The sequence below is a fragment of the Pongo abelii genome, chromosome 7 (genome assembly GCF_028885655.2).
Source record: "Pongo abelii isolate AG06213 chromosome 7, NHGRI_mPonAbe1-v2.0_pri, whole genome shotgun sequence".
NCBI lineage: Eukaryota > Metazoa > Chordata > Mammalia > Primates > Hominidae > Pongo > Pongo abelii.
The window spans coordinates 8,496,718-8,516,672 of NC_071992.2; the positions used below are offsets into that span (position 1 = coordinate 8,496,718).

Genomic DNA, 19,955 nt, shown 5'->3' on the forward strand with positions numbered 1-19,955 from the left:
CGACTGGTTCCAAAGCTCAAGAAGACCATGGGGTCACTTGGGCTACATGAGAAAACGCCCCAGTGTGCTGCTTCAGCATTCCGACTCCTGCCTGTCTCTTCCCGTCCAAGGGACATGGACCCTAACTCGTGCAGGTGCAGATGACCATGGGCAGAATTAAGGTTCGTGGCACAAAAGTTCACCGACACGGGAGTTCCACAGGAAGTCCGGTGGATCTTCGCAAATCCAGAAAAATGGCAATGGGACCCAGGGAATTAGAGCCTCAGAGGCGTCCGGGAGACTTCTCAGGCATAATGCCTGGAGTGGCAAGACCAGCTGAAAAAGGAGCCAGGCACTGAAGGACAAAGCGGTGTTGACTTTCTTCATCTGTGTTCCCCAATGCAGTCCAATTCACGGTGGTTTCCAAGCGCCTCCTGGAGGAGAAAACACATGAGGGTGTTGTCAGGGTTCTCTGCTGACAGACTTACGGTGGGGAAGAAAGAGAAGCTCTGAAGATGGATCATGGCCGTGACTGCATGTCAAGGAGAATCTCCTTGCTGACACTGAGGCCTACGTGGAGATATAGTAAATACGGTCCAATTAAAAGGTGTCTGTTTTACCACATTTTTTAAAACAAAACAAAACAAAAAAACCAAAAAGATGGAAAAGAAGACATGCACCAGTGTTACATGCACCAGTGTTACATGTCTGACGGGGAACATCTATTCTTCAAAGCTTGCAGCTGTACACCTAGGTTTTAGAATGTCTGTCAGCAATGGACATGATCTTAGAGTGGGCTGTGCAGACAGACCTTTCCGGGTCATGTGATTGGATTAAGTTAATGGTAATTAAGGTGCATGTAACTGATTAGGTTAGGGTACGTTCCACGTCAGGTGACCAGAGGCAGTATAAAAGGCAGCCTGGAAAACAGAGGTCCCTCTCCGCCCCTTCCTCCGTCTTCCTGGATGCTGCATCGCTTCCAGCGGGGCTGCTCCAGCACCTGCCCATCTCAGCGCCAGCCGGGGAAAGAAAGTAGACGGGTAATTTCAGGTTCGTTTCACTGAACAGTTGTTTGTTTCCCGCAATCCCTGAGGGGTGGGGGGAAAAGAGACAAAGGAGACTGAAAGAAACCGATCACACTGGGGCTTGCTGATGGGGTAGGATGTGCTTGCTCTCGTTTCCAGTAATTCTTGGAAGAGAAAACGAGAAAACATTTCCGTCTCCATGGGTGGGATAAGACCAAGATGGGAATGCGAAAAGAAATGAACTGCAGCACGCTGAATGGGTGGGTAAATGGAAAAAGGACTTTGGAAAAAAAAGGGTGGTTTGCCCTTCAGCCGTGTAAGAAATCGATACGATATGGCACGTGTTCACTGTTTGTTTAGATGAATTCGTGTGGCATGTGTAAAATACCAGAACAATAAATAAAGAGGGGCTGGAGCGAAAGGCAGAAAGCTAGAACAGGAAAGACCATCACCTGCTATTGTGGTAGAGAGGAAGATAACTTCTCTCTATGAATTTGTGTTTGGAAGTCGCCTAATGAAATGGCAAGAGTAGCGATTCAAGTTGTGACGGGAAGCGTCCCTTATCCCTGATTTCAAACAGACCTGCCAAAGGGTGACATAGGCCATGCCCTGTGGCTTCGATCGTTCTGTCCGTCAGGGAGCTAGAATCATCGGGTCTTCTACCGGAGTGAATCGTGATAGACCTAAGTCCAGTCTCCAGAATCAGTTGTTTGTTTGGGGTTGAAAGCTCCACTCCCCATACCTAGGCCACGGGCCCTGTGGCAGGCGAGGTTTACTCTTGGACTAGGTAATCATGGCAGAGGAACACACAATATCTGAGGATGCACACAGCACATTGCTTTCCACAGATCTGACCGACTGGTGGTGAGGTCTGCTCATCACCACACCGGCAAGGAGTTAGCTGGGGGCTTCCTGTGGGTGTGTGAATATCCAATGTGCTTAACCATCGACATGTGTGTGTTTGTGTGTGTTTCAGGTGACCCAACAATCAACCCCTGAAAAAGGCGGTCATAAAACCCCCAGGGGATGAAGACGATGGCACGTCGTGACCCCAAAACCGGGGCAAACAGACTCGTGCGAGCCCAGACCCTCCAGAAGCAGCGGAGGGCCCCAGTTGGGCCAAGGGCTCCCCTGCCCGATGAAGAAGACCCCAGGGTAAGTCTAGCCCTGGATCTCTTGGGTATCGGGGTGGGGGTGGGAGCGGGGGGAGGGGGTGTAACACGGTCCTCAGATACTGGGTTGGATTCCAAAGAGTTCTGTCACCACCACCCAGGCTGCTTTTCCCGTCCAAGGTGGGCGTGGCTTGGGACCTCCTCCCGCGCCCCACAGGTCCCTTGAGAGACTCTTGGGAGCAACCTCCCTTTCTACTTAGAATCCTGTGTAGCCACGTTTGGCCGTGTTGTTGACATCGGGTTCACCATCGTGCCCCTTAGAACCTTGAGTCCTTCCTTTTAGAGTTCCTCCGTCACATGGGCTTTGGGAGAGAACATCGTATCCGAACTCTCCCAGCACTTAACGGCCCCCATGCCGGTGTCCCCTCTTTAGAATCCTTATTCAGCTCTGAATTCACAGTCCGTGGCTTCAGCTCACTCACTGACATCACTTCCTTTCCACCCACAGCTCAAGTGCAAAAACTGCGGGGCCTTTGGCCACACGGCCAGAAGTACCAGGTGCCCCATGAAGTGCTGGAACGCAGCCCTGGTTCCACAGACCTTTGGGAAAAAGGAAGGGAAGGAAAACCTGAAGCCGTGGAAGCCCCGGATTGAAGCGAAGCCGGGGCCCTTGAACAAGGATAAGGGAGAGAAGGAAGAGAGACCAAGGTGAGCAGAGGGAGGGGTTTTCACCACTCTCAGGGTAGTGCCTCCTAAGGACATGGTGTCTCTGCACCTGCACAGCGTGTGCCTTTCCGTCTCTGGGCCAGGGAAGGAACGCTGCAGAGAAATAGACCGGAGCTCCGTTTCCTCCGGGGTTCCACACCCAGGAGCTCCTTTGGCTCTGGGAGATTCAGGGACGGGGAGAGGCGGGGGCGCTTCGTGCAGTTTCCCCACGACGGCGAGAAAAGCAATGGGATCCAAATCACAGTCCTTAGTTGGGAAGCCTAGAGGGCCACCTGGAGGATGGAAAGGTTGGCACGTGAGGGAAGGGGCAGAGGCGGAAATGGCACCAGATGTCCATTTGTGTATCACAAAACACGGAATGGGACTGGGCCCCGGACAGGGTTCTCCCTGTCTCCTGGGGAAAACCAGGGGCCACGGCCTGACCTTTTTCTCTTCTGCAGGCAACAAGACCCGCAGAGGAAGGCTCTCCTCCACATATTTTCCGGCAAACCTCCAGAGAAGCCGCTGCCAAATCGAAAAGGATCCACGGAATCTTCGGATTATCTGAGGGTGAGTGTCACCCTGGGCCCCTGGTCTTTTTCTCCTCTAGGTCCCCCTGGTTGATTTCCTTTCAGCTTCCCATCTGCGGGAGGGAATCGGGGAACCCCTCTTTCTTGCCTTCTCGGGGTCGGGGACTCCACGATCCTTCCGGGTCAATTTGATTCCAGGCGAAGGCATCTGAAGATGCCCTATTTCCTGCTGCTTTCTTTCTGTCCAATTATGGCAAGCCTGCCAACAACATGTTCCCAGCGGCATGAGGAAATTAGTCCCTCGGAGGCCCCAAACACGGAGAAGGCTAAACTCAGGAACATGCATGTTTTCAGAGAAGACGTCCTGAGTACCCTTGAGCCACCAACCTGCCTTCAGAAGGGCATTAGTCCGTTCCACTTCATGGAAGGCTGAGTGGAGGTTCATGTGTCTTGTCCTGATCAGCACTCAGGTGGAGGGTCTGTCCCTACTTCCAAGGACCGCCTGTCGATACTGTACTAAGAATTTCATGGCGTGTGCACCTTGTCTTTGGATGTGGTTGATTTTCATGTCGGCTCCACGCTGAGGAACTTCTAACCTGTGTTGTTTCCTTTCTTTCAGGTTGCAAGCGGGCCAATGCCGGTCCACGCAACCAGTAAGAGGCCGCGCGTGGACCCTGTCCTCACTGATCGCTCAGCTACCCAAATGTCTGACAGGGGCTCCGCCTTGGCTTCACTGTCTCCCCTCAGAAAAGCCAGTCGGAGCTCCTCCTCAAGTCTTGGAGCAAAGGAAAGACAGACAGGGGCTGCGGCCGACATCCCTCAGCCTGCAGTGAGGCACCAGGGCCCCGAGCCTCTCCTCGTGGTGAAGCCGACACACAGCAGCCCTGAGGGTGGCTGCCGAGAAGTTCCTCAGGCCGCCTCCAAAACCCACGGCCTGCTCCAGGCCATCAGCCCCCAGGCACAAGACCAGCTTCCTGCGGTGACCTCACAGCCCTGCCCACCAGCCCCCACACAGGGCTTGGGCCTCGGCTCCAATCTCAGCTTCAGGCCAGGAGCCAAGAGACCGGCGCGGGCTCCGATTCAGGCTTGCCCGAACTTCCCCAAGAAACCGAGACTGGGTCGCTTCCAGATCCCCGAAAACGCCACCCAGGGAGTTGAGCTGGGGGCCCCGGAGAATCTGCAACCTCCGCCAGCCGCAAAGGAACTTGGACCAAGTAGGTCGCCCCAGATGGGCAGGAGGACACCCGCCCAGGTGCCCAGCGTCGACCGGCAGCCACCGCACAGCAGACCTTGCCTGCCTACTGCCCAGGCCTGCACCATGTCCCATCACCCAGCGGCCAGCTATGATCCGGCCCAGCCTCTCAGAGTGCTCTTCCGGAGACTGGAAAACGGAAGCTGGAGCTCCAGCCTCCTGACAGCCCCCTCATTTCACTCTCCTGAGAAGCCGGGAGCCTTCCTCGCTCAGAGCCCTCGTGTCTCAGAGAAGTCCGAGGGTCCCTGTGTTCGTGTCCCACCGAGCGTCCTCTATGAGGACCTTCGGGTTTCCTCCTCCTCAGAGGACAGCGATTCTGACCTGGAGTGAGACTGCAGGTGGCAGGGGCTCCTTGGCCTCCAGCTCCCGTGACTTGGAGGGGACTGTGGGACTGAGGAGCGGTAGAGCACGGAGCAGACTCTGTGCGGTGACTCCGAAGCTCCCCGGCTGCGGCGCCTCTGTGGATGTGGGAGCCCAGGCCAGGCAGGGAGCAGATGCGGGGACTCTGCCTCCTTGAATTCTGGTGAGGGACATTGTAGTTCGCATGGGTATCCGGAAACGCGCCAGGAAAAGCTTCCGTGCCAGTGATTCGTTGCCTCAGAAACTGCCTGACGCGCAGGAGTCAGACTTCCGCTGGGACGTCAATAGGAAACTGGGGAACTACTGTGTATTTGCTCTCTAGATGACTGAATAAGGGAAAAGTTAGGGAACCCTGAGAGGTGCAGCCCTCCCGCTGTGCCCCGCCCTGAGAGCAGTGTTTCGGACGCTGTGAAGCGTGCTGTGCAAAGCGCTCTCGGGGTCTTTCCTCAGCCTCGAAAACTGGGCTCTGGAATGCCTTTGTAAATATGTGTGTTTCATTGGTTTTGAGGTGAATAAAATTCTCAAAAAGATGACATACTGTCTTTTGACTCTCATTCCGTGTTTGTGTTTAACTGATTTTCCAAGCGAAGGGGTGGCCTGCCCCTCCACACCTGTGGGTGTTTCTAGTCGGGTGGGATGACAGACGGAGAAAGAAGTAAGACACAGAGACACAGTATAGGGAAACAACAGTGGGTCCAGGGGACGGGCACTCAGCACACCGAGAACCTGCAGCGGCACCGGCCTCTGAGTTCCCTCAGTTTTTATTGATTACGATTCTCATTATTTCAGCAAAAAGGAAGGTAGTAGGAGAGCAGAGTGACAATAAGGAGAAGGTCAACAAAAAACATGTGAGCAAAGGAATCTATATCATAATTAGGTCCAAGGGAAGGTACTCTGCCTGGACGTGCACGTAGGCCAGATTTATGTTTCTCTCCACCCAAACATCTCAGCGGAGTAAAGAATAGCAAGGCAGCATTACTGCAAACATGTCTTGCCTCCCGCCACAGGGCAGCTTTTCTCCTATCTCAGAGTTGAACAAAGGTACAATCGGGTTTTACACCGAGACATTCGGTTCCCACGGGCAAGCAGGAGACAGTGGCCTTCCTCCATCTCAACTGCAGGAGGCTTTCCTCTTTTACTAATCCACCTCAGCACAGACCCTTAACGGGTGTCAGGCTGGGGGACAGTCAGGTCTTTCTCATCCCACGAGGCCATATTTCAGACTATCACATGGGGAGAAACCTTGGACAATACCCTGCTTTCAAGGGCAGAGGTCCCTGCGGCTTTCCACGGCATTGTGCCCCTGGTTTATTGAGACTAGAGAGTGGCAATGACTTTTACCAAGTATACTGCTTGTGAACATTTGGTTAACAAGGCACGTCCTGCACAGCCCTAGATCCCTTAAACCTTCATTTCATACAACACAGGTTTTTGTGAGCTGCAAGCTGGGTCAAAGCGGCTGGGGCAAAGTGACTGGGGCAAAGCTACAAGTTAACAACATCTCAGCAAAGCAATTGTTTAAAGTACAGGTCTTTTTCAAAATGGAGTCTCTTGTGTCTTCCCTTTCTACATAGACACAGTGAGAGTCTGATCTCTCTTTCTTTTCCCTACATCCAAGGGCTTGAAAATTTCTTGACTTGTTAGCAACCCAAATCGTTATGTCTCCGAAACAGAGTTGACTGAGGGCACCGCAGGGCTGGGCAGGACCTTTGACTTCTTATCCATCCACAGGAGCAAGAAAACCTCAGCCCCACTCTACCGACACGCACCTAGTAAAATTCCGCCAACTGAATCTCACGCACGCTAACACGAGGGGAGGGTTGCTTGCACCACGAGTCCCCATTTGCCTCAACCGCCGATGCCAAATGTGTGGCCCCAGTTACGACGGCCCCCGTGAAGTGGCTTCCGGATGTGCGAACGAACCAGGCAGAGTTTCATTGGCCAAATAGACCCCAGCAAAGCTGAAGTTAACTCCCAGATTTGGGATGTCCTTCCGAGGTAAAACATTCATCCCGTCTTCTTTCCGGATGTCTGGCATCGGGCCTTTCCATGGTTCTCCCCCTGATCCTAAGAGTAGCTGAGGTAGAGACTCACTGAAAGATCTAGGCAGGGATATCCCATCACGCACAGGCTATCTCCATTCTCTGACCTGGGAACAACTCTGAGCGGGATTCCACATCTAGGAGGCCTCGGAACGGAGTGGGATTTTCTGAGACACACCAAATGGCTGCTCCCTTTGCACCGCTGATGAGGGTCGTTATCTTGATTATCCAGATCACCTAGAAAGTATCCGTATCCAGAATCCATAAGATCAACTCTCTGCTCCTCTGACAGCAGAAGGAGCATGACCACAATGAACCAAAGAGGGTGGAAGGAAACGATGTGAGACCAGAAAGCTCAGAGAACGGCCACAGGGGGTCGTAAGCAGGGCTTCCAACCTGAATCATGAATAATTAATGAAGCGTAAATCAAAGGGGAATCGAGTCTCAGCAGGTGCAATTCATCCAACGGGAGATCGCCGGAGGGCCAACAAGATTGAGAAACTGGGAGTCGGGTGCAGTGTCAAGGGGGACGCGACTGGTTCCAAAGCTCAAGAAGACCATGGGGTCACTTGGGCTACATGAGAAAACGCCCCAGTGTGCTGCTTCAGCATTCCGACTCCTGCCTGTCTCTTCCCGTCCAAGGGACATGGACCCTAACTCGTGCAGGTGCAGATGACCATGGGCAGAATTAAGGTTCGTGGCACAAAAGTTCACCGACACGGGAGTTCCACAGGAAGTCCGGTGGATCTTCGCAAATCCAGAAAAATGGCAATGGGACCCAGGGAATTAGAGCCTCAGAGGCGTCCGGGAGACTTCTCAGGCATAATGCCTGGAGTGGCAAGACCAGCTGAAAAAGGAGCCAGGCACTGAAGGACAAAGCGGTGTTGACTTTCTTCATCTGTGTTCCCCAGTGCAGTCCAATTCACGGTGGTTTCCAAGCGCCTCCTGGAGGAGAAAACACATGAGGGTGTTGTCAGGGTTCTCTGCTGACAGACTTACGGTGGGGAAGAAAGAGAAGCTCTGAAGATGGATCATGGCCGTGACTGCATGTCAAGGAGAATCTCCTTGCTGACACTGAGGCCTACGTGGAGATATAGTAAATACGGTCCAATTAAAAGGTGTCTGTTTTACCACATTTTTTAAAACAAAACAAAACAAAAAAACCAAAAAGATGGAAAAGAAGACATGCACCAGTGTTACATGCACCAGTGTTACATGTCTGACGGGGAACATCTATTCTTCAAAGCTTGCAGCTGTACACCTAGGTTTTAGAATGTCTGTCAGCAATGGACATGATCTTAGAGTGGGCTGTGCAGACAGACCTTTCCGGGTCACGTGATTGGATTAAGTTAATGGTAATTAAGGTGCATGTAACTGATTAGGTTAGGGTACGTTCCACGTCAGGTGACCAGAGGCAGTATAAAAGGCAGCCTGGAAAACAGAGGTCCCTCTCCGCCCCTTCCTCCGTCTTCCTGGATGCTGCATCGCTTCCAGCGGGGCTGCTCCAGCACCTGCCCATCTCAGCGCCAGCCGGGGAAAGAAAGTAGACGGGTAATTTCAGGTTCGTTTCACTGAACAGTTGTTTGTTTCCCGCAATCCCTGAGGGGTGGGGGGAAAAGAGACAAAGGAGACTGAAAGAAACCGATCACACTGGGGCTTGCTGACGGGGTAGGATGTGCTTGCTCTCGTTTCCAGTAATTCTTGGAAGAGAAAACGAGAAAACATTTCCGTCTCCATGGGTGGGATAAGACCAAGATGGGAATGCGAAAAGAAATGAACTGCAGCACGCTGAATGGGTGGGTAAATGGAAAAAGGACTTTGGAAAAAAAAGGGTGGTTTGCCCTTCAGCCGTGTAAGAAATCGATACGATATGGCACGTGTTCACCGTTTGTTTAGATGAATTCGTGTGGCATGTGTAAAATACCAGAACAATAAATAAAGAGGGGCTGGAGCGAAAGGCAGAAAGCTAGAACAGGAAAGACCATCACCTGCTATTGTGGTAGAGAGGAAGATAACTTCTCTCTATGAATTTGTGTTTGGAAGTCGCCTAATGAAATGGCAAGAGTAGCGATTCAAGTTGTGACGGGAAGCGTCCCTTATCCCTGATTTCAAACAGACCTGCCAAAGGGTGACATAGGCCATGCCCTGTGGCTTCGATCGTTCTGTCCGTCAGGGAGCTAGAATCATCGGGTCTTCTACCGGAGTGAATCGTGATAGACCTAAGTCCAGTCTCCAGAATCAGTTGTTTGTTTGGGGTTGAAAGCTCCACTCCCCATACCTAGGCCACGGGCCCTGTGGCAGGCGAGGTTTACTCTTGGACTAGGTAATCATGGCAGAGGAACACACAATATCTGAGGATGCACACAGCACATTGCTTTCCACAGATCTGACCGACTGGTGGTGAGGTCTGCTCATCACCACACCGGCAAGGAGTTAGCTGGGGGCTTCCTGTGGGTGTGTGAATATCCAATGTGCTTAACCATCGACATGTGTGTGTTTGTGTGTGTTTCAGGTGACCCAACAATCAACCCCTGAAAAAGGCGGTCATAAAACCCCCAGGGGATGAAGACGATGGCACGTCGTGACCCCAAAACCGGGGCAAACAGACTCGTGCGAGCCCAGACCCTCCAGAAGCAGTGGAGGGCCCCAGTTGGGCCAAGGGCTCCCCCGCCCGATGAAGAAGACCCCAGGGTAAGTCTAGCCCTGGATCTCTTGGGTATCGGAGTGCGGGTGGGAGCGGGGGGAGGGGGTGTAACACGGTCCTCAGATACTGGGTTGGATTCCAAAGAGTTCTGTCACCACCACCCAGGCTGCTTTTCCCGTCCAAGGTGGGCGTGGCTTGGGACCTCCTCCCCCGCCCCACAGGTCCCTTGAGAGACTCTTGGGAGCAACCTCCCTTTCTACTTAGAATCCTGTGTAGCCACGTTTGGCCGTGTTGTTGACATCGGGTTCACCATCGTGCCCCTTAGAACCTTGAGTCCTTCCTTTTAGAGTTCCTCCGTCACATGGGCTTTGGGAGAGAACATCGTATCCGAACTCTCCCAGCACTTAACGGCCCCCATGCCGGTGTCCCCTCTTTGGAATCCTTATTCAGCTCTGAATTCACAGTCCGTGGCTTCAGCTCACTCACTGACATCACTTCCTTTCCACCCACAGCTCAAGTGCAAAAACTGCGGGGCCTTTGGCCACACGGCCAGAAGTACCTGGTGCCCCATGAAGTGCTGGAACGCAGCCCTGGTTCCACAGACCTTCGGGAAAAAGGAAGGGAAGGAAAACCTGAAGCCGTGGAAGCCCCGGGTTGAAGCGAAGCCGGGGCCCTTGAACAAGGATAAGGGAGAGAAGGAAGAGAGACCAAGGTGAGCAGAGGGAGGGGTTTTCACCACTCTCAGGGTAGTGCCTCCTAAGGACATGGTGTCGCTGCACCTGCACAGCGTGTGCCTTTCCGTCTCTGGGCCAGGGAAGGAACGCTGCAGAGAAATAGACCGGAGCTTCGTTTCCTCGGGGGTTCCACACCCAGGAGCTCCTTTGGCTCTGGGAGATTCAGGGACGGGGAGAGGCGGGGGCGCTTCGTGCACTTTCCTCACGACGGGGAGAAAAGCAATGGGATCCAAATCACAGTCCTTAATTGGGAAGCCTAGAGGGCCACCTGGAGGATGGGAAGTTTGCCACGTGAGGGAAGGGGCAGAGGCGGAAATGGCACCAGATGTCCATTTGTGTATCACAAAACACCGAATGGGACTGGGCCCCGGACAGGGTTCTCCCTGTCTCCTGGGGAAAACCAGGGGTCACGGCCTGACCTTTTTCTCTTCTGCAGGCAACAAGACCCGCAGAGGAAGGCTCTCCTCCACATATTTTCTGGCAAACCTCCAGAGAAGCCGCTGCCAAATCGAAAAGGATCCACGGAATCTTCGGATTATCTGAGGGTGAGTGTCACCCTGGGCCCCTGGTCTTTTTCTCCTCTAGGTCCCCCTGGTTGATTTCCTTTCAGCTTCCCATCTGCGGGAGGGAATCGGGGAACCCCTCTTTCTTGCCTTCTCGGGGTCGGGGACTCCACGATCCTTCCGGGTCAATTTGATTCCAGGCGAAGGCATCTGAAGGTGCCGTATTTCCTGCTGCTTTCTTTCTGTCCAATTATGGCAAGCCTGCCAACAACATGTTCCCAGCGGCATGAGGAAATTAGTCCCTCGGAGGCCCCAAACACGGAGAAGGCTAAACTCAGGAACATGCATGTTTTCAGAGAAGACGTCCTGAGTACCCTTGAGCCACCAACCTGCCTTCAGAAGGGCATTAGTCCGTTCCACTTCATGGAAGGCTGAGTGGAGGTTCATGTGTCTTGTCCTGATCAGCACTCAGGTGGACGGTCTGTCCCTACTTCCAAGGACTGCCTGTCGATACTGTACTAAGAATTTCATGGCGTGTGCACCTTGTCTTTGGAGGTGGTTGATTTTCATGTCGGCTCCACGCTGAGGAACTTCTAACCTGTGTTGTTTCCTTTCTTTCAGGTTGCAAGCGGACCAATGCCGGTCCACACAACCAGTAAGAGGCCGCGCGTGGACCCTGTCCTCACTGATCGCTCAGCTACCGAAATATCTGACAGGGGCTCTGCCTTGGCTTCACTGTCTCCCCTCAGAAAAGCCAGTCGGAGCTCCTCCTCAAGTCTTGGAGCAAAGGAAAGACAGACAGGGGCTGCAGCCGACATCCCTCAGCCTGCAGTGAGGCACCAGGGCCCTGAGCCTCTCCTCGTGGTGAAGCCGACACACAGCAGCCCTGAGGGTGGCTGCCGAGAAGTTCCCCAGGCCGCCTCCAAAACCCACGGCCTGCTCCAGGCCATCAGCCCCCAGGCACAAGACCAGCTTCCTGCGGTGACCTCACAGCCCTGCCCACCAGCCCCCACACAGGGCTTGGGCCTCGGCTCCAATCTCAGCTTCAGGCCAGGAGCCAAGGGACCTGCCCAGGCTCCGATTCAGGCTTGCCCGAACTTCCCCAAGAAACCGAGACTGGGTCGCTTCCAGATCCCCGAAAACGCCACCCAGGGAGGTGAGCTGGGGGCCCTGGAGAATCTGCAACCTCCGCCAGCCGCAACGGAACTTGGACCAAGTAGGTCGCCCCAGATGGGCAGGAGGACACCCGCCCAGGTGCCCAGCGTCGACCGGCAGCCACCGCACAGCAGACCTTGCCTGCCTACTGCCCCGGCCTGCACCTTGTCCCATCACCCAGCGGCCAGCCATGATCTGGCCCAGCCTCTCAGAGTGCTCTTCCGGAGACTGGAAAACGGATGCTGGAGCTCCAGCCTCCTGACAGCCCCCTCATTTCACTCTCCTGAGAAGCCGGGAGCCTTCCTCGCTCAGAGCCCTCGTGTCTGAGGGAAGTCCAAGGGTCCTTGTGTTCGTGTCCCACCGAGCGTCCTCTACGAGGACCTTCGGGTTTCCTCCTCCTCAGAGGACAGCGATTCTGACCTGGAGTGAGACTGCAGGTGGCAGGGGCTCCTTGGCCTCCAGCTCCCGTGACTTGGAGGGGACGGTGGGTCTGAGGAGCAGCAGAGCACGGAGCGGACTCTGTGCGGTGACTCCGAAGCTCCCCGGCTGCCGCACCTCTGTGGATGTGGGAGCCCAGGCCAGGCAGGGAGCAGATGCGGGGACTCTGCCTCCTTGAATTCTGGTGAGGGACATTGTAGTTCGCATGGGTATCCGGAAACGCGCCAGGAAAAGCTTCCGTGCCAATGATTCGTTGCCTCAGAAACTGCCTGACGCGCAGGAGTCAGACTTCCGCTGGGACGTCAATAGGAAACTGGGGAACTACTGTGTATTTGCTCTCTAGATGACTGAATAAGGGAAAAGTTAGGGAACCCTGAGAGGTGCAGCCCTCCCGCTGTGCCCCGCCCTGAGAGCAGTGTTTCGGACGCTGTGAAGCGTGCTGTGCAAAGCGCTCTCGGGGTCTTTCCTCAGCCTCGAAAACTGGGCTCTGGAATGCCTTTGTAAATATGTGTGTGTCATTGGTTTTGAAGTGAATAAAATTCTCAAAAAGATGACATATTGTCTTTTGACTCTCATTCCGTGTTTGTGTTTAACTGATTTTCCAAGCGAAGGGGTGGCCTGACCCTCCACACCTGTGGGTGTTTCTAGTCGGGTGGGATGAGAGACGGAGAAAAGAAGTAAGACACAGAGACACAGGATAGGGAAACAACAGTGGGTCCAGGGGACGGGCACTCAGCACACCGAGAACCTGCAGCGGCACCGGCCTCTGAGTTCCCTAAGTTTTTATTGATTACGATTCTCATTATTTCAGCAAAAAGGAAGGTAGTAGGAGAGCAGGGTGACAATAAGGAGAAGGTCAACAAAAAACATGTGAGCAAAGGAATTTATATCATAATTAAGTCCAAGGGAAGGTACTCTGCCTGGACGTGCACGTAGGCCAGATTTATGTTTCTCTCCACCCAAACATCTCAGCGGAGTAAAGAATAGCGAGGCAGCATTACTGCAGACATGGCTTGCCTCCCGCCACAGGGCAGCTTTTCTCCTATCTCAGAGTTGAACAAAGGTACAATCGGGTTTTACACCGAGACATTCGGTTCCCACGGGCAAGCAGGAGACAGTGGCCTTCCTCCATCTCAACTGCAGGAGGCTTTCCTCTTTTACTAATCCACCTCAGCACAGACCCTTAACGGGTGTCAGGCTGGGGGACAGTCAGGTCTTTCTCATCCCACGAGGCCATATTTCAGACTATCACATGGGGAGAAACCTTGGACAATACCCTGCTTTCAAGGGCAGAGGTCCCTGCGGCTTTCTACGGCATTGTGCCCCTGGTTTATTGAGAGAAGAGAATGGCAATGACTTTTACCAAGTATACTGCTTGTGAACATTTGGTTAACAAGGCACGTCCTGCACAGCCCTAGATCCCTTAAACCTTCATTTCATACAACACAGGTTTTTGTGAGCTGCAAGCTGGGTCAAAGCGGCTGGGGCAAAGTGACTGGGGCAAAGCTACAAGTTAACAACATCTCAGCAAAGCAATTGTTTAAAGTACAGGTCTTTTTCAAAATGGAGTCTCTTGTGTCTTCCCTTTCTACATAGACACAGTGAGAGTCTGATCTCTCTTTCTTTTCCCTACATCCAAGGGCTTGAAAATTTCTTGACTTGTTAGCAACCCAAATCGTTATGTCTCCGAAACAGAGTTGACTGAGGGCACCGCAGGGCTGGGCAGGACCTTTGACTTCTTATCCATCCACAGGAGCAAGAAAACCTCAGCCCCACTCTACCGACACGCACCTAGTAAAATTCCGCCAACTGAATCTCACGCACGCTAACACGTGGGGAGGGTTGCTTGCACCACGAGTCCCCATTTGGCTCAACCGCCGATGCCAAATGTGTGGCCCCAGTTACGACGGCCCCCGTGAAGTGGCTTCCGGATGTGCGAACGAACCAGGCAGAGTTTCATTGGCCAAATAGACCCCAGCAAAGCTGAAGTTAACTCCCAGATTTGGGATGTCCTTCCGAGGTAAAACATTCATCCCGTCTTCTTTCCGGATGTCTGACACCGGGCCTTTCCATGGTTCTCCCCCTGATCCTAAGAGTAGCTGAGGTAGAGACTCACTGAAAGATCTAGGCAGGGATATCCCATCATGCACAGGCTATCTCCATTCTCTGACCTGGGAACAACTCTGAGCGGGATTCCACATCTAGGAGGCCTCGGAACGGAGCGGGATTTTCTGAGACACACCAAATGGCTGCTCCCTTTGCACCGCTGATGAGGGTCGTTATCTTGATTATCCAGATCACCTAGAAAGTATCCGTATCCAGAATCCATAAGATCAACTCTCTGCTCCTCTGACAGCAGAAGGAGCATGACCACAATGTACCAAAGAGGGTGGAAGGAAACGATGTGAGACCAGAAAGCTCAGAGAACGGCCACAGGGGGTCGTAAGCAGGGCTTCCAACCTGAATCATGAATAATTAATGAAGCGCAAATCAAAGGGGAATCGAGTCTCAGCAGGTGCAATTCATCCAACGGGAGATCGCCGGAGGGCCAACAAGATTGAGAAACTGGGAGTCGGGTGCAGTGTCAAGGGGGACGCGACTGGTTCCAAAGCTCAAGAAGACCATGGGGTCACTTGGGCTACATGAGAAAATGCCCCAGTGTGCTGCTTCAGCATTCCGACTCCTGCCTGTCTCTTCCCGTCCAAGGGACATGGACCCTAACTCGTGCAGGTGCAGATGACCATGGGCACAAGTAGCGGACGTGGCACAAAATTCACTGAGATGGTGGTTCCACAGAGGGTCCAGTGGATCTTCGCAAATCCAGAGAAACGGCAATGGGACCCAGGGAATTAGAGCCTCACAGTCGTCCGGGAGACTTCTCAGGCATGATGCCTGGAGTCACAAGACGAGCTGAAAAAGGAGCCAGGCGCTGAAGGACAAAGCGATGTTGACTTTCTTCATCTGTGTTTCCTAGTGCAGTCCATTTCGCCGTGGTAGACTTCATGTATTTATTTTCCGTTGGCTTGTAGTTGCAAACTTTTGATGTTATTGATTTTTGGTTGGAGAGTTTCAGTTAGAAAAAATAGATATTGTGAAGATGTAGGTTGTCCAAGATTGTATCTCAAAGTGAGTCTATTTGATGCCAGTGAAGCATACTTTGACCTATAATGCATATGTTCGAATTATATTTTGTCTATTTTACCACATTTTAAAAAATCACTTCGTGAAAAATGACAGAGTTAGATAAACCAATGTTAAATTTCTCATCATGTGTCCAGAGGCACTGCAAAAATGCATTCTAGAATGCAAAATTCCCAGCCACTTCTACATGGAACTTTCTGCAGAGTGGCATTGCATCCGGGGTTTTCACGGGGCACAAGTGTGGTATGAGCTGGTCCTTGGCTTCCTGCTGAAGTTGGAATACTGCAGATTGCTTAGGGGTGGTTTCATCTTATCCCTTCTTTCGAGGTCATCACTGACCTTTCCTGGGCAACCGCAGGGACTCAGAACTTATCTAGAGTCACAGGCAGTCCTGGGAATCTGCCCTTGAGCCTTTGTGCTGTCCATGATGGTTCCATGCCGCTGATCTGCTGGGACACATTCTGCAGAGGGACGGGCTGGCATGAGCTGTCCCTGCCTTTCTGAAAATCACAGAGATTTCTGGTGTCTGAGGCCACATAGAAATATCTGTGGAGTCTCATGTAGGCCAGGGATGCCATTCACAGGCTCCTGTTCTTCCACTTAATGGCAGCAAGAGTGATTTCTGAGTTTCCTATTTGACTTCAAAATAATTTTGTTGATTTTGTTGTGTCAAAGACCACTCATCTTTCTGTGGCATCCAGTTCACCTGTAGGGTTTTTTGGGATTATGTGGAAACTCTTGCATTTTTCCAGAGCCTCACTTCATCCTGGAAGTTCTCAGGAATGCACGAGCTGATCCCTGCCTTGGTGGCGTCTTGGAACATTGCAGGAGGCCCCTTAGGTCCAGGAGGCACTAGGAGGTCCATCAGGAATTGAGAGGGCATGCATCTTCCCATCTGTATCTGGAACTTCTATTTGCCTTCAGAATGCAGATTCTTCCTGAGCTAATAAATTATCTTCATCTTGGTGTAAGTAGCCACAATATAATAATTCATAGTAACTCTATTAATAAAAATAACTGAATATCAACAATGAAGATAATGACAATGTTAATTTTTATATTATTAATAGTAAAAATAAAACAAAGGCTTTAGAGATTAGGGATTCCCCTAAGTGAAGGACAATGTACAGATATAGGGACACATGAGTTGTTTGGACTCAGAGTCAAATGAAACGTGTTCCTCAAAGGCAAAGGACAAGCAGCATAAGGAAAACAGAAAGTTCATGGATGACCACATGGGCTACCTTGGAACTCATGTGGCAACACTGCAGGCAAAGTGTACCTGGTACTGGGACTGCCCACCAGGCAGCCCCCACCCACCTTTATGAGGTAGGACAGCAGGTTAATGGGGAAGGGTTCAATGCAAGGGATGCACGCCTCCTGTCACACCTGATTCAAAGAAGCACCGCTTCTGACAGATATTTATCTCCTAACACTGTGTCACCTCAAACTGCCTGGCTGCATGTCTGCCATCTGTTCTTAGGTCACAGGAGGGACAGATATTACTGTCCACCTATCTGCATACAGAGCCATTGGAGGCCATTACCCTTGTTGCTTCCTCTTTGGAAAGGGGCAGCATACATGGCAGATGCCATTCTCTGTCTCTTTGGAAAACTTTGTCAGCACATTTAAGGTTTTCTTCAGCCACAGAAAGCCACCTGCTTCAAAGTCTCATCCTCCACAAGTGGCAAGCACACAATCATTAATGAAGGCAAGGGGTGCATAAGCTTTGCCATTTGATTCAGTTGGGACAAATAGGGGAGGTCTTCTTAGCTCTACAGCTCTGTCCGTGCAGCCAGCTGACAATGCCAGGCTGCACTACCATTTGATTTGTCCCTTTGCACATAAGGCTTCCCTCCAATCCTTTCCACAGATGTGGATCCTGACATCACTTCCTAATAAACATCCTGCACACTAAACTTCATCTATATCCAGTTCCCTGGGAACCAAACCTGTGACAAAAGTGAAAAGTTTCTAGGGAAAATAGGGTTTCCTTATCAGACAGGAATCAAATTCTGCTGAGCTAGAAAATAAGGTAAAGTCTGATGCCATCTCATGATTTTTTTTTATTAGGACATTACCACTGCCAGCAAGAATTATGTGCATCAATTTGTGGGGACAAACATCATATTGGAGTGGGATGAAGTTGTTGTGAGTTGAGGAGAAATGCTGATGAATGGACTTTACCCTCAACTTGGATTCAGGAGAGGACATAAAGACAGCTGGAAATAAAAGGTATCAGAAAACATTTTTCTGGTTTTTCAAAACTTCAAATTTCATGTTGGGAGACACTGTATGTTTAAATTCTAAAGGTATGTAGTATACCGAGAAGAAATAACTATAGATACAGTGTCCAGAAATAATTATAAAGTGTCCATTTTATGAATAATACAATTTATGGTATGACAGGAGACCAAGGGACAAAACACAAATTTGGAGTTAAAGAAATCAACAGACATTCTCGATAATTCCTCAGCTATTATGGCGGAGATGCTGGGACAATGGATGTCCATGTAGCAGTACTTTTTTTTTTTTTTTTTTTGGAGACGGAGTCTCACTCTGTAACCAGGCTGCACTGCAATGGTGCAATCTCGGCTCACTGCAACCTCTGCCTCCCAGGTTCAAGCAATCCTCCTGCCTTGGCCTCCCGAGTAGCTGGCACTACAGGCACACACTATCACACTCAGCTAATTTTTGTATTTTTAGTACAGACGGGGTTTCACCATGTTGGCTAGGATGGTCTCAGTTTCCCGATCACGTGATCTGACTGCCTTGGCCTCCCAAAGGGTTGGGATTACAGGTGTGAGCCACCACACCTGGCCCATGTAGCAGTACTTTTGAACTTAATGGCTGAAAGCATCCACCTCCAAACTTACGTATTATATCTGCAAAAGAGTACAAAGCATGTGATAAAATTTTAAGGGGAAGACAAGCCTGTGGAAATTCAACAGCCATGGCAACGTTTTGAACTTCTTCGTATTAAACATGTAAGAAGTAAGTGAAGTTCAAGACCTAACAGAATTGCCAGGAATTATTTGAGGAATTACCAAGATGACCGTAGACACTATGAAATCCTTACGATGCCCTCTGCTGAAATTTCCTCCTAGAGCCAGTGATTTTAAGCCAGAAGCAAATGTCTCTGCAGGCCTAAGAATTCAACCCAAATGAACTATTCAATTTTAAATGAGATGGCAATGGAATTATGTGCTATATAGCAACAACTTTTTTTTTTCTTTCAGACAGAGTCTTTCTCTGTTGCCTAGACTGGAGTGCAGTGGGGCACTCTTGGCTCACTGCAATCTCTGCCTCCTGGGTTCAAGTGATTTTCCTACCTTTTTCACAATGTATCCTTATCCTCAAACTCATCCTCCTAAGTATCTGGGATTATAGGCATGTGCCACCATGTCTGGCTGATTTTTGTATCAGCAAAATTATTTCTGGGGTGGAGAGTTAGGGACCTTTTTTCTCCCACACCCAAAAACATGTTCTCCAAATGATCTGTCAATGGAAATAACTGATACCTATATTTGCTAACCTACCTTTTCTTGTCTTTAAATTCAGAACTAGAGTGTGGAAAAGTGATATTAAGAAGGTTCTCTTAATTTTCAACACAAATTATGGGCTAGGCACTGTGCTAGGTGCTACAGATACGCACTAATATACCCACAATAGTTTTGCCTTATTGCCTTCTATGTTCTAATAATGCACCAAAAGAAAAGTATAGATTAGCTTTTTATTTTTTTGAGATGAAGGTTAATTCTGTCATCCAGGATGGAATGCAGAGGCGGGATCTTGGCTCACTGCAGCTTCTGCCTCCTGGGTTCAAGTGATTCTCCTGCCTCAGCCTCCTGAGTAGCTGGGATTACAGGCACGTGCCACCATGCCCAGAAAATTTTTGTATTTTTCAGAAAGACAGCTTTCATCATGTTGACCAGGCAGGTCTCAAACCCCTGGCCTCAAGTGATCCACCTATCTTGGCCTTCCAAACTGCTGGGATTCCAGGCATGAGCCATAGTGCCCAGCCAAAGAGAATAGCTTTAAATAGAAAGTATGAAACCAAAAGAAACGTATGCTCATCAATTTTATACTGTATTTGGCCAGGGGCAGAAGATCAACTTGTACTAATGTAAGGGAATAAGGTCAATTCACATCTAAGTGTTTGGACAAGTCACCAGAAATCAAAATTTGGAGGAGTTGTATCTTTTGAGGCGGGTTGCACAGGCAAGCAGCAAGTTGCTACCTCTCCAAAGTCCTAAACTGTTCCATTTGTCCTACTCTGGTAAAATGAGTCTTCTACTTGACTTCAATTTATATAGGAAAATGGTTAATAAAACT

General features: G+C 50.8%; 3 protein-coding genes across 3 annotated transcripts in view; 2 read left to right on the top strand and 1 right to left on the bottom strand.

Moving 5' to 3' along the window:
• The window catches only part of LOC134761888 (chitobiosyldiphosphodolichol beta-mannosyltransferase-like), a 966,630-nt gene that overhangs the window by 613,073 nt on the left and 333,602 nt on the right, over positions 1 to 19,955 (bottom strand). The gene's annotated exons all lie outside the window — the stretch shown is intronic.
• LOC129047682 (protein FAM90A5-like) lies at positions 2,682 to 4,957 on the top strand. Its single transcript, XM_054519181.2, has 3 exons — positions 2,682 to 2,824; positions 3,283 to 3,391; positions 3,971 to 4,957. Exons 1-3 carry the CDS (start codon positions 2,682 to 2,684, stop codon positions 4,931 to 4,933), a joined length of 1,215 nt encoding a protein of 404 aa, XP_054375156.1. The 3' UTR covers positions 4,934 to 4,957.
• LOC134761904 (putative protein FAM90A26) lies at positions 9,577 to 12,368 on the top strand. The gene is made up of 4 exons (XM_063726505.1): positions 9,577 to 9,696; positions 10,162 to 10,361; positions 10,820 to 10,928; positions 11,508 to 12,368. Exons 1-4 carry the CDS (start codon positions 9,577 to 9,579, stop codon positions 12,366 to 12,368), a joined length of 1,290 nt encoding a protein of 429 aa, XP_063582575.1.